Below are 12,664 nucleotides of genomic sequence, written 5' to 3' on the forward strand. Positions count from 1 at the left end.
GAGGCCGAGGCCACGTCCGGGGGCGTCTCGGGGTCCGCCATGGGGCCTAGGTGAAATCCATGGGCGGCGGGCGAGGGAGGCCCGGCGGCGGCCGACGACTCACCCAGGCCGCCCGGGAAGCCGCTCGGCGGCGCCAGGAAGAGGCGAGGCCCAGCCGGCCTGCCCCGAGCGGGGCGCGCTGCGTGCGGCTGGCGGCGGCGGAGGCGGCGGCGCTGGGCGGCGCCCGAGAGCGGCGCGAAGCGGACGGAGCGGCCTTTGGATGCGCGCCCTGCTTGGCCGGCCGTTGGACGGGGACCTCTGGCTGGGCCGGGCCGGGCCCGGGGTTTTATCGACCCCGTGGCCGGCGGAGTTCAGCCTTGGGGCGGGAAAGACGCAGGGAAGGAGGCCCGGCGCTCGGGAGAGCATGGCGCCGGGAGGCAGGAGCGATCCCCTCCTTGGATCTGGCCAAGGGATCTCGCGGGGGGGGGGGTCGGGGAGAGAGGGATCGTGTGGTCCGCAGAAGGTGAGCGGGGAGGGAAGGGGAGTTTCTTTGAGCAGGGATCTACTGGTTTGCCAGAAGGAGCTGGAAGGGGCCTTGGAGGTCTTCTAGTCCAACCCGCTGCTCAGGCAGGAGACCCTGTACAGGTATTCCTCGACTTACAACAGTTTGCTTAGTGACCGTTTGAAGTCACAAGTGACTTGGCCGTTTTTTCACACTTATGACCGTTGCAGCATCCCCATGGGTGTGTGATTTACGTGCGGATGCTTGACAAGTGACTCGCTTTTATGACGGTTGCAGGGTCATGAGATCCCCTTTTGCGACCTTCTGACAAGCAAAGTCAATGGGGAAGCCAGATTCACTTAAGAACTGTGTTACTCACTTAACAACGGCAGTGATTCACTTAACAAGTGTGGCAGGAAAAATTGTAGAGTGGGGCAAAACTCACTTAACGAATTTCTCACTTGGCAACATAAATTTTGGGCTCAGATGGGGTCGTAAGTTGAGGACTACCTGTACTGTCTCAGGCAAATGGTTGCCCAATCTCTCCTTAAAGAACTTACAGTGTTGTGAAGAAGGACCGTGAACATGATGGAGTGACTCCCATAGCTGTGTTTCTCAAACTTTTTTTAAATACAAGCATTTCAACTCTCAGAATTCCCGAGCATTGAAGTCGCTAGTCCTCAACTTCCAACAGTTCATTTACTGACCTTTGAACTCACAACGGCACTGAAAAAAATGACATGACTGTTTTTCCCGTGTACAACCCTTGCAGCATCTCCATGGTCACGTGATCAAAATTCATAATGTAACCATTGCAGTGTCCCAGGGTCATGTGATCTGACTGTTCCTTGGAAGGACAGATCTGGAAGCTGAGGCTGAAATATTGGGAAAGCCTGAAGGCAAAAGGAGAAGGGGATGGCAGAGGATGAGATGTTTAGCTAGTGTCATCGACGCAATGAACATGAATTTGGGCGAACTCCATGAGACAGTGGAGGACATGGGGGGGGCTGCAGTGCTATGGTCCATGGGGTCACGAAGAGTCAGACATGACTTAGCAACTGAACAACAAACTCCATGCATTATGTACATTTTGTAATCCATTGTGTAATTTAAATAAATACAAACTTTGCATGTAGAAAAAATAAGCCCAACCTCTATATAGAATAGAGCTGGAAGGGACCTTGGAGGTCTTCTAGTCCAGCTCCCTGCTCAAACTGGAGACCCGATACCGTTCCAGACAAGTGGCTGTCCAGTCTCTTCTTAAAAACCTCCAGTGATGGAGCACTCATAAATTCTGGAGGTAAGCTGTTCCACTGGTTAATTGTCCACACTGTTAGGAAGTTTCTCCTTAATTCCAGGTTGCTTCTCTCCTTGATTCGTTTCCATCGTTTCTTATCCTGCCCTCTGTTGCTTTGGAAAATAATTTGACCCCTTCTTCTTTGGGGCAGCCCCTGAGATACTGGAATACTGCCATCTTGTCATCCCTAGTCCTTCTTGTCTCCAGACTAGCCAAACCCAAATCCTGCAACCGTTCTTCGTATGTTTTAGTCTCCAGGCCTTTAATCATTTTAGTTGCTCTTCTCTGCACTTTTTCCAGTCTCAACATATTTTTTGTAGCGTGGTGGCCAAAACTGGATGCAGTATTCCAGGTGTGCCCTTACTAAGGCTTTATAAAGCGATATTAATACTTCACGTGATTTTCATTCTATGCCTCTGTTTATACAACCAAGGATTGTATTAGCTTGCTTGGCTGCCTCTGCACAGTGCTGGCTCATATTCAAGTGATCGTCCACTGGGACTCCAAGGTCCTCACAGTTACTGTTTTTGAGCCAGGTTCCACCTAATCTGTACTTTTTTTTTCCTGCCTAAATGTAAAACTTTGCTTTTCTCTACATTAAAATTAATTTTTTTGGATGGGCCCCAAGATATCACAATTTAAATAACAGATTTTGAAGGGATCTTGGACGTCTTCTACAGGAGTCCAACCCCCTGCTCAGGTAGGAAACCCTATACCATTTCAGACAAATGGCTGTTCAGTCTCTTCTTAAAAACTTCCAGTGTTGGAGCATTCATAGCTTCTGGAGGCAAGGAGTTCCACTGATTAATTGTTCTGTCAGGAAATTTTTCTTTAATTCCAGGTTGCTTCTCTCCTTGATTAGTTTCCATCCGTTGTTTCTTTTCCTGCCTTCAGGTGCTTTGAAGAACAGGTTGACCCCTTCTTCTTTGGGGCAGCCCCTTAGATCTTGGAGCAGTGCTTTCCTTCTATTTGTTAGACTAGACCAGGGGTAGGCAACCTTGGCTCTTTTATGACTCGTGGACTTCAACTCCCAGAATTCCTGAGCCAGCAAGGCTCAGCTTGGAAACCTCTCCCTTTCCCCTCAGCATGGCTGGCTCAGGAATTCTGGGAGTTGAAGTCCACCAGTCATAAAAGAGCCAAGGTTGCCTACCCCTGCCCTATACCATTTCAGACAAATGGCTGTCCAGTCTCTTCTTAAAAACTTCCAGTGTTGGAGCATCCATAGCTTCTGGAGGCAAGTAGTTCCACTGATTAATTGTTCTCACTGTCAGGGAATTTCTCCATAGTTCTAGGTTGCTTCTCTCCTTGATTAGTTTCCATCCGTTGTTTCTTTTCCTGCCTTCAGGTGCTTTGAAGAATAGGTTGACCCCTTCTTCTTTGTGGCAGCCCCTTAGATCTTGGAGCAGTGCTTTCCTTCTATTTGTTAGATGAGACCAGGGGTAGGCAACCTTGGCTCTTTTATGAGGTGGACTTCAATACCCAGAATTCCTGAGCCAGCCATACTAACTCAGGAATTCTGGGAGTTGAAGTCCACAAGTCATAACAGAGCCAAGGTTGCCTACCCCTGGACTAGACATATCCAGATACACCTCAAACAAACTGGAGAAACTGTCTCAACCCAATGGGATTGGCCCGTCCCACACTCCCTGGCCGAAGGGACATGGGATGGACCCCTTCAGTCAAGGAACTTTGGCTGGCAGGAACATCATCCCCCCCCCCCCTAGATCTGTTCCCATCCTCTTGCCCTTTTGAAAGAGCCTGAAAACCTGACTTTGCCAACTGGCTTGGGGTCCCAATGGGGCCTCCCACTCTGGAGGTGGTTAGTAGATTAGAACAGAGGTCCCCAGCCTTTTTGGCACCAGGGACTGGTTTCCTGGAAGACCATTTTTCCATGGACCTGTGGGGGGGGGGATTTTCAGGATGATTTCAGTGCAACAATTAACCAGTGGAACAACCTGCCTCCAGAAGCGGTGAATGCTCCAACACTGGAAAGCTTTTAAGAAGAGACTGGACAGCCATTTGTCTGAAATGGTATAGGGTTTCCTGCCTGAGCAGGGGGTTGGACTAGATGACCTCCAAGGTCCCTTCCAACTTTATTATTATTAATTATTATTATTATTATTATTAATTATTATTATTAATTATTATTATTATTATTCTAAATTTTCTAAATAAACAAATAAATAATGAACTTTATTTCTATTATTATTATTATTACATTGTATTAGATTAGACCAGTGACTGTCTGCTTCTAAGAAAGTGGGAAGGAAAAGAGACAATCCTAAACTCAGTCTTCCAGCAAAACAAACCAAAGACCCAGCATGTTGAGGAAGTGCTGAGAAAATGAGAGAGAGAGAGAGAGAGAGAGGGAGGGAGGGAGAGAGGGAGAGAGAGGGAGAGAAAGGGAGGGAGGGGGATAGAGAGAGACCACCTCCATTGTTTAGATATTGATCCCTTTTATCCAGTTTTCCATTAAGTTTTAATGTTCTGATTTTAATGCTTAATGTTTTAAACATACTAATTGCTTTACATTATTGCTTTATATTATAAGCTGCCCAGTCACTTGACAGTGAGTTGGATGGTATATGAATTGAATGAATGAGTGAGTGAGTGAGTGAGTGAGTGAATGAATGAATGAATGACACAAAACAAAACACTGCGCAGCTGAAAAGAATTCCGCATGGCAGAGCAGGGAAAATTTTCCTCCCAATTGATGCCAGCAACTGGTAGGCAGTTACTTGAGGTTTCTGCCAAAGCAGGTATTATGCCAAGTATTAGAACCACGGCTGTACTTTTCCCATGGAAGGATATCAATTAACATTTTCTTGAATAAATGATTGCAAATTCAAATTTCCCATAGTTTTTTCGCAATTACATCTTTTACCTCTGTACGTTGCTTCATTCAAAATAAAATGGTATGTCCGTATATGTCAAAAATGCAAAAAGAAGTTTAGATGCCATTTACTTATTCACGTGAGGGTAGATAAATGGAAGTAGAGCAAGGGAGAGGGAAAGAGAGAGGAATGAAACTGGCTGCATGCTATACTCTAGGGGTCATCAAACTTGGCATAAGACTTGTGGACTTCAACTCCCAGAATTCCTCAGCCAGCCCTGAGGGCTGGCTGAGGAATTCTGGGAGTTGAAGTCCACAAGTCTTAAAGTTGCCAAATTTGAAGACCCCTGCTATACTCCATCCACTTAGTACTAAATTCAACATCCACAAAAAATTTAAAAATGTTATATTCTTTTCATTCTTCTTCTGACCCGCAGAGATCTTTGACTTATTCTCCAAGTCACTCTTTTCTTAATCAGTTGTGGAAATAGTGTAAACCCAAGTCACTTTCCTTCCTGGTTCTGTGGTCGTATCGGTAGTCCTCGACTTATAACTGGTTCGTTACAACCTCCTTTGAAGTTAACTGTGAACCTCTCCAGGCTACTTAACACTCTGAATTCAAATTTCCAAAGGCTTTCGAAAATGATTCAGAGAGACTAGAAGAGAACCAGACAGTGTTAGATGATGGCAGCCAAAAAATAAAAAATAAAAATCAGAAGTCTGGTAGAACAGGGGTCTCCAACCTTGGTAACTTTTAAGACTAGTGGACTTCAATTCCCAGAATTCCTCAGTCAGATGGGGCAAAACTCACTTAACAGCTGTCTTGCTTAGCAACAGAAATTTTGGGCTCAGTTACGGTCGAGAGCCGAGGACTACCTGTAACAGATTTGCTTCAAAAGCATGAACCTTTGTGGGTTTTAGAATAGAATAGAGCTGGAAGAGACCTTGGAGGTCTTCTAGTCCAGCCCCATGCTCAAGCAAGAGGTCCTATACCATCTCAGTCAGATGATTGTCCAGTCTTTTTTAAAAACTTCCAGTGATGGGGCGCCCACGATTTCTGGAGGCAAGCTGTTCCACTGGTTGATTGTCCTCACTGTCAGGAAGTTTCTCCTTAATTCCAGGTTGCTTCTCTCTTTGGTCAGTTTCCATCCGTTGTTTCTCGTCCTTCCCTCTGGTGCTTTGGTAAACAACCTGGCCCCCTCTTCTTTGTGGCAGCCCTTCAAATATCAGAATACTGCTATCATGTCTCCCCTATTTCTTCTTTTCTTTAGACTAGTCAAACCCAAGTCCCGCAGCCGTTCTTCGTATGTTTTAGTCTCCAGGCCTTGGATCATCTTAGTTGCTCTTCTCTGAATTTTTTCCAGTCTCTCAACATCTTTTTTGTGATATGGTGACCAAAATTGGCTGCAGTATCCCAGGTGTGGTCTTACTAGGGCTTTATAAAGCGGTACTAGTACTTCGCGTGCTCTTGATTCTGTGCCTCTGTTTATACAACCCAGGATTGTATTAGCTTTTTTGGTTGTTGCTGCACACGGCTGGCTCATAGTCAGGTGATCGTCCACCAGGACTCCGAAGTCCCTCTCACAGTTACATGAATGCTGGTCAGAAAAGGTGATCCTCCTGATTTTTAGAACAAAACTAGCACAGGTTTGGAGAAAGGTAAAAAAAATGAGGATATGGAAGAGAGGAAGGGAGAGGGAGACAAGCGACCTGAGAGAGGATCAAATGGGGATACAATGACGTTCGTCAAATGTCTAGATGGGTATTACAGGAAAGGATAACTTCCCAAATTGCAGGATGCAGAAGGATGGATTTAATTTATGTGTAAGCAAGATTCTACTTGAACAATGGAAAAAACGAAGAGTTACCTAGATCAAGGCTTTTCAACCAGTGGTACGGGTACCACCTGTGGTACATTGGCACCTGGTAGGTGGTACACGACCATCCTAGAAAAATGGTAGCGGGGGAGGGGAATGAGCTGAACCGGTGGCAGCACCACACAAGCCTGAGCGAGAGACGGCTGGAGCTGCAGGGCTATCAGGGCTCAGCGCAAGCGCCAGGATCAGTGCTTCTTCGGGACTGTCAAGGCTCAGTGGAAACGCCAGGATCAGCGCCAGGCTCCAGCTGGAGTTCGGCGCTGATCCTGGCGCTTCTGCTGAGCCCAGAAGAAGCGCCAATCAGCTGAAATGTTGCAGCCTCTCCAGGGTCTTGTGATTTACATTCAGATGCTTGGCAACTGATTCATATTTATGACGGTCACAGTATCCCAGGGTCATGTGAAGGGACCAAAACCTGCTGCAACCACCCAGCAGACGGGGGGAATAAAAACCAAACACCCCCCACCCCACCCCTGCTGCCAATCCTCAACAGAAATGCTCACAACAATGAAAACCTCGGACAGGAGGAAGAGCGCCGCCGGGCGGGCAGGCAGGTGTCTTGCTCGGCTGTGGCTTGGGGGGCACTTTTTTCAGTGCCATTGTAACTTTGAACAGTCACTAAGCGAACTGTTGTAAGTCGAGGACTACCTGTACTTCATCACTTTTTTCCTTTTTTGGGGGGGGGGGGTCATCAAGTTTTTGACACCTTGCTAGGCGACTGGTGGTACTCGGATGTTGCCATATCCTAAAAGTGGTACAATGGGTGAAAAGGTTGAAAAGCCCTGACCTAGATGATGGTAGACATCCATGTTAAACCATGGGTCATTTAACCACAGATTTACTAAATCTGTTTTTTTTTCTTTTTTTCCCTTTTCTTTAATAATGTAAGCATGTAAGAACAATAATGTTCTTTTTTTGTTTTTGTTTTTTAAATCACTCTTTAAGAAAAACGATTAAAGAATAATTTTTTTTAAAAAAAACCCCACCTGTGGATTATTGAATGTATCGTTCAATTTTCACGCAAAGCAATAAGCATGAAACCTCTTTTAGAAAACTGCCAGACAGCATGCTAAATAAAACAACGTAAGCTATTAAGCGAAACTGGAGTCGGTCCCGCTTCCTAAATTATGGCTGCTTAAATAGCAACAGTACACAGCTCATCCCAGCTGCTTCGTGGGAGGAAACGCAACACTGGCTCCATAATGAAAGTGCACACACACGTCTTTACAAAAACCAAAATAATTTTTATTCACTTTTTGCAGCATGTCCGTCTCGACAAGACAATTTGCAAACATGCTAAGGCTATAAAATGTCCACCTGGACAAAACAAACAAACAAACAAATCAACAAACATGCAGTGCTGACCGATCGAAACAGCTATTACAAGACTGACCACGCCCGTCTGGGCTACTGGTCCCATACCACACAGATGGTGTACAGTAACCATGGTAACGTACAACACAACAGGACCAGCAACCTGAGGTAGGTCTCTTTACAATTAAAAAACGAAAATCCCTACACCAGTAGTGTCAAAACCCGATCAGGTGCCTGCTAGAAGCTGCAAGATGTTGAGGATGTAATAATTCCATTAACGAGGAGGCAAGAGCAAAATTTTGTGCACATACAGAGTCAGGTGAATTTAACAACGGTTTTAAAAAATCTCAAAGCATCTGGAGAACTTTCCAAAACAAATGCTAATTGATCTCAAAAAGCCTGCAACTCGGCAGAGAAACGCTGTCGGAAGTAGAAGGGTCCAGACTAAAAAAAAAGATTTGCTTGCTCTAGCTTGGGAATAATGCTACATATACCAGGGATGGGGAAAATCCGCAAAGAGATTTGTGGCGTTCAACTCCCAGAATTCCCTAGCCGAGCCATGCTGGCTAGGGAATTCTGGGAGTTGAAGTCCACAAGTTTTAAAGTTTGGAGCCCACCTGGTATACGCTGTAGACGGGTGCTTTTGCACAGCAAAATGGGAGCGGCTTTGACTGTGTGTTGGATGAAATATCAGCCAAACAACCGACAGTGTCATTGTGCGCACCCAGGTGAATGCACTGGGTTCAATGGTACCTGAGTTTTGCGGTGGCCCTTCACTTCCGGCTACAAAATTCGCTAACAAAATCACCATGGGGAGGGGGGAAGAGCGTTAAACCCCTCCAGGGCCCAGTACCACGAGAAACCGTGGCTTCTATCTGACAATTGTCAAGGAACTTGATTTCAGGGCCCACACGCTTTACGTAGGGACGTGAAAAAGGAGGGAGGGAGGGAAGAGTTACACAAAACTTTCACTTCCACCCCGGGAAGTTGGGGGGGGGGGGGGAAAAGCCAGCACCAGAGAGAGTCCAGTGTAGCCTGGCCCAAGCCAGATTCCCCAACCCCACTAAAACGGTACCCCCCCCCAAAAAAAAACTATTTAAAAATAAAAGGATAGAAAAGAATTTGCACTGGTATTAACCACCGCGCTCATTTTAATATAAAATAAACAGCTTACATTTCCACTGTAAATATAGGCTATGTACAGAATTCTGTGTCGATATAGCTACATGTATAAAGCTTCGATATAGGCCTCTGGATTACATTTATAATAATAATAATAAGGTGGCTCTCTGAGCCATTTTTGTAGAGTGCATTTAATAGCCAAAAAAAAAAAAAAATTAGTTAAGGAGAATACGAAATAAATACCATAATAAAAACCGTGAAGAATCCTCCTTACAGTACTATATATATATTTTTTTTTTTTAAAAAAAGAGAGAGACAGAACTCGATCCTGACCCACGATCCCAAAAAAAAATATTAAAAAATTAAAAGGGTGAAAAGACAACCTGCTCGGAAAGACATGGGGAAAAAAATGGAGGGGAGGAACGTCCCTGCCACGGGCAGAGGAGGATTAACGCTCCGTCTTATTAAAGTGACTTTGCCCTGAATTTTTTTTAGCCCTTGACGGCAACCTTGTTTTCCACAGCGGCAAACATGGCAGAGAAGCGGGAATTTTCATTGGACAGAAGCGCCGACGGCGTGTCAAATTCCGTCACCTGAAACAAAACGGAAGAGAAAGCGCATGAAGTGCGATGCACCCACAGGGGGCAAATACAGGCAGCCCTCGACTTAACGGCCGCAGCTGAGCCCCCCCAATTTTTGTCTAATCAGCGAGATGTCGGTGAAGTGAGTTTTGCCCCATTTTACCACCTTTCTTGCCACAGTTGTGAATCTGACTTCCCCCGCTGCACTTGGCTTGGCGGAAGGTCGCCAAAGGGGATCACGTGACCCCAGGGGACGCTGCAACCTGTCATAAAGACGAGTCAGTTGCCAAGCGTCTGAACTTTGATCACGTGATCGTGGGAAGGCTGCAACGGTCGTTAAGAGTGAAAACTGGCATTTTCCAGTGCCCTTGTAGGAGTTACTGAATGAACTGTTGTAAGTCGAGGACGACCTGTAGCATCACCGTTGGAAAAGGGGACCCAAAGATATGCTATTCCTTTATTTTAGATAAAAGATTAGAGTTCCTTTAGAGTGACGCGATGGCCGTCTTCTGATATCTCAGGGGCTGCCCCAAAGAAGAGGGAGTCAAGCTATTCTCCAAAGCGCCTGAAGGCAGGACGAGAAGCAACGGATGGAAACTAACCAAGGAGAGAAGCAACCTAGAACTAAGGAGAAACTTCCTGACAGTTAGAACAATTAACCAATGGAACAACCTGCCTCCAGAAGCGGTGAATGCCGCAACACTGGAAGTTTTTAAGAAGAGACTGGACAGTCATTTGTCTGAAATGGTATAAGGCAGGGGTCCCCAACACCGGGCCTGTTCGGAACCAGGCCATGCGAGCAGACAGGCGCGCGCAACTTGATTTGCATGAGCAGTGGGTCACCGCCAGGTACATGCACGCAGCTCAACTTGTGCAAGAATGCACTCACGTGCTGGCCTGCCACTCGCACAAGTGGAGCTTTGCGTGCGTGCATGCGCCAACCCACCGCTTGCAAGGCCCGGTTGTCCCCTCTCCCCCCCCAGCCGGGTTGCCAAGCTGCAACGGTTGGGGACCACTGGTATGGGGTTTCCTGCCTGAGCAGGAGGTTGGACTAGAACAGAGGCCCCCAACCCCCGGTCCGTGGATCAGTACCGATCCGCGGTATACCAGCAACCGGTCCGCACAAACTAGCAAAGCCCCATCCGCGGATGCAGGCAGCACACAAAACCATGCACTCTCCGGGCCCCGGAAAAAGCTCTCTCCATGGAACCGGGTCCCCGGTGCCCAAAAGGTTGGGGACCTCTGTACTAAAAGACCCCCAAGGTCCCTTCCAACTCCTTTCTTCTCTTGTTCTGTTATCTTGGAAGAAAGCACTGGCTAATCCTTTCCAGGCTCCAAAAGCCAAGAAAGATTAGTGCTTCTTCCAAGCCGATGTCCTTATTATTCCTCACTTATAGACAGAATCTCGGCAAACCAAAGCAAACCGCCAGCCACATAAAACATGCACCGTGGAACTGTTAAGGAGGAGCTGTCTTCATCCTCTTTCTCTCACACAAGCTATCAGGTCTATCTTGTCTCTAGTTCCTCAGGAATTTCCTCCTGGAAATCCAGACTACATTCGAGCACATTATTTCCATAATGTTGCCATGAGAACTAGGAGGACGTACCCATAAAGACACTACGATTCGTCTAAATAACAGTATAACAGAATTGGAGGAGACCTTGGAGGTCTTCAATCAAATGGTAGTCCAGTCTCTTATTCAAAAGTTCCAGTGTTGGAGGCACCCACAACTTCTAGAGGCAAGTTGTTCCACTGATTAATTGTTCTCACTGATGGGAAATTCCTCCTTCTTTCTAGGTTGCTTCTCTCCTTGATCAGTTCCCATCCGTTGCTTCTTGTCCTGCCCTCAGGTGCTTTGGAGAATAGCTTGACTCCCTCTTCTTTGGGGCAGCCCCTGAGATACTGGAACACTGCTATCATGTCACCCTTAGTCCTTCTTTTAATTAAACTAGACCCGTGGTGGCGAACCTATGGCACCCATGCCACAGGTGGCATGCAGAGCCCTCTCTGTGGACATGCGAGCTGTCGCCCCAGTCCGAGGCCTTCAGCTGGGTTTATAAAACCTTTTCGCTTTAGGCCTCCGCACCCATGTGCAAAAAAAAAAAAGGTTCAATCAGTCAATTTCAACTTCTCACAGGAAAAAAAAAGATCTCGCAAAGTTGGAATTGATTGATTGAACTTTTTAGTCCCACCCAGTCTGCCATTACCACCGCGGTCATGCCCACCCAATGGGCCACGTCCACCCAATTGGCCACACCCACCCAATGGGCCACGCCCACCCGGCACCCGACGATGCATAAGTCAGTTTTGGGTTGTAGTTTGGGCACTTGGTCTCTAAAACGTTCGCCATCACTGAACTAGACAAACCCAATTCCAGCAAATGTTCTTTATATGTTTTAGCCTCCAGTCCCCTGATCATATTTGTTGCTCTTCTCTGCACTCTTTCTAGAGTCCCAACATCTTTTTTATATCGTGGCGACCAAATAATTCTCGGGAAAGTTATCATTTTTAGAAACGACTTGGCTAAGACCTTGTTTACATCACAAACAAGGAAGACTGCTTCATTGGTTGGCTGACTATGAATTGACATTTTACGAGAGCTGCCGAGTTTGGCCACCCATTGAGTGGCTCCCGGCTCCATGGTAATTTTTAGAAGAAAAAGAAGTTGGCAGCTCGCTCACCTGTCCTTGCACCAGTACCATAATCCGGTCAGAGCCCAGAACTGTATGCAGACGATGAGCGATTGTCAGCATGGTGCAGTCTGCAAAGGCTTCTCTGATCGTCTCTTGGATCAGTAAATCGGTCTCGGTGTCCATAGCGGCCGTCGCTTCATCCAGGATTAAGATCTGTGGAACAAGAAAAACCAAATGTACAGGTATAGTATAGGGGGTACCTTGCTCAATAGTAGTAGGAGCCAGCCGTATGTGCAGCTGCCAAAAAGGCCAACACGGTGCTGGGCTGCATTAACAGAGGGATAGAATCAAGATCACGTGAAGTGTTAATACCACTTTACAAGGCCTTGGTAAGGCCACACTTGGAATACTGCATCCAGTTTTGGTCACCACGATGTAAAAAAGATGTTGAGACTCTAGAAAGAGTACAGAGAAGAGCAACAAAGATGATTAGGGGACTGGAGGCCAAAGCATATAAGGAAAGGC

At 46.6% G+C, this 12,664-nt stretch overlaps 1 protein-coding gene across 1 annotated transcript in view; it reads right to left on the bottom strand.

The window, feature by feature from the left end:
* Window positions 1-9,326: 9,326 nt before the first annotated feature.
* Window positions 9,327-12,664, bottom strand: part of ABCC5 (ATP binding cassette subfamily C member 5) — a 54,761-nt gene continuing 51,423 nt past the window's right edge. Inside the window, exons 20-21 of the mRNA XM_015831702.1 lie at window positions 12,188-12,352; window positions 9,327-9,517 (exon numbers count right to left, since the gene is read on the bottom strand). Of these exons, the coding sequence (XP_015687188.1) occupies window positions 9,416-9,517; window positions 12,188-12,352 (267 nt within the window). The 3' untranslated portion in view covers window positions 9,327-9,415. The remainder of the gene's footprint in view (window positions 9,518-12,187; window positions 12,353-12,664) is intronic.

Source organism: Protobothrops mucrosquamatus, unplaced genomic scaffold (genome assembly GCF_001527695.2).
Source record: "Protobothrops mucrosquamatus isolate PMUCROS unplaced genomic scaffold, P.Mucros_1.0 scaffold_276, whole genome shotgun sequence".
Taxonomy (NCBI): Eukaryota; Metazoa; Chordata; class Lepidosauria; order Squamata; family Viperidae; genus Protobothrops; species Protobothrops mucrosquamatus.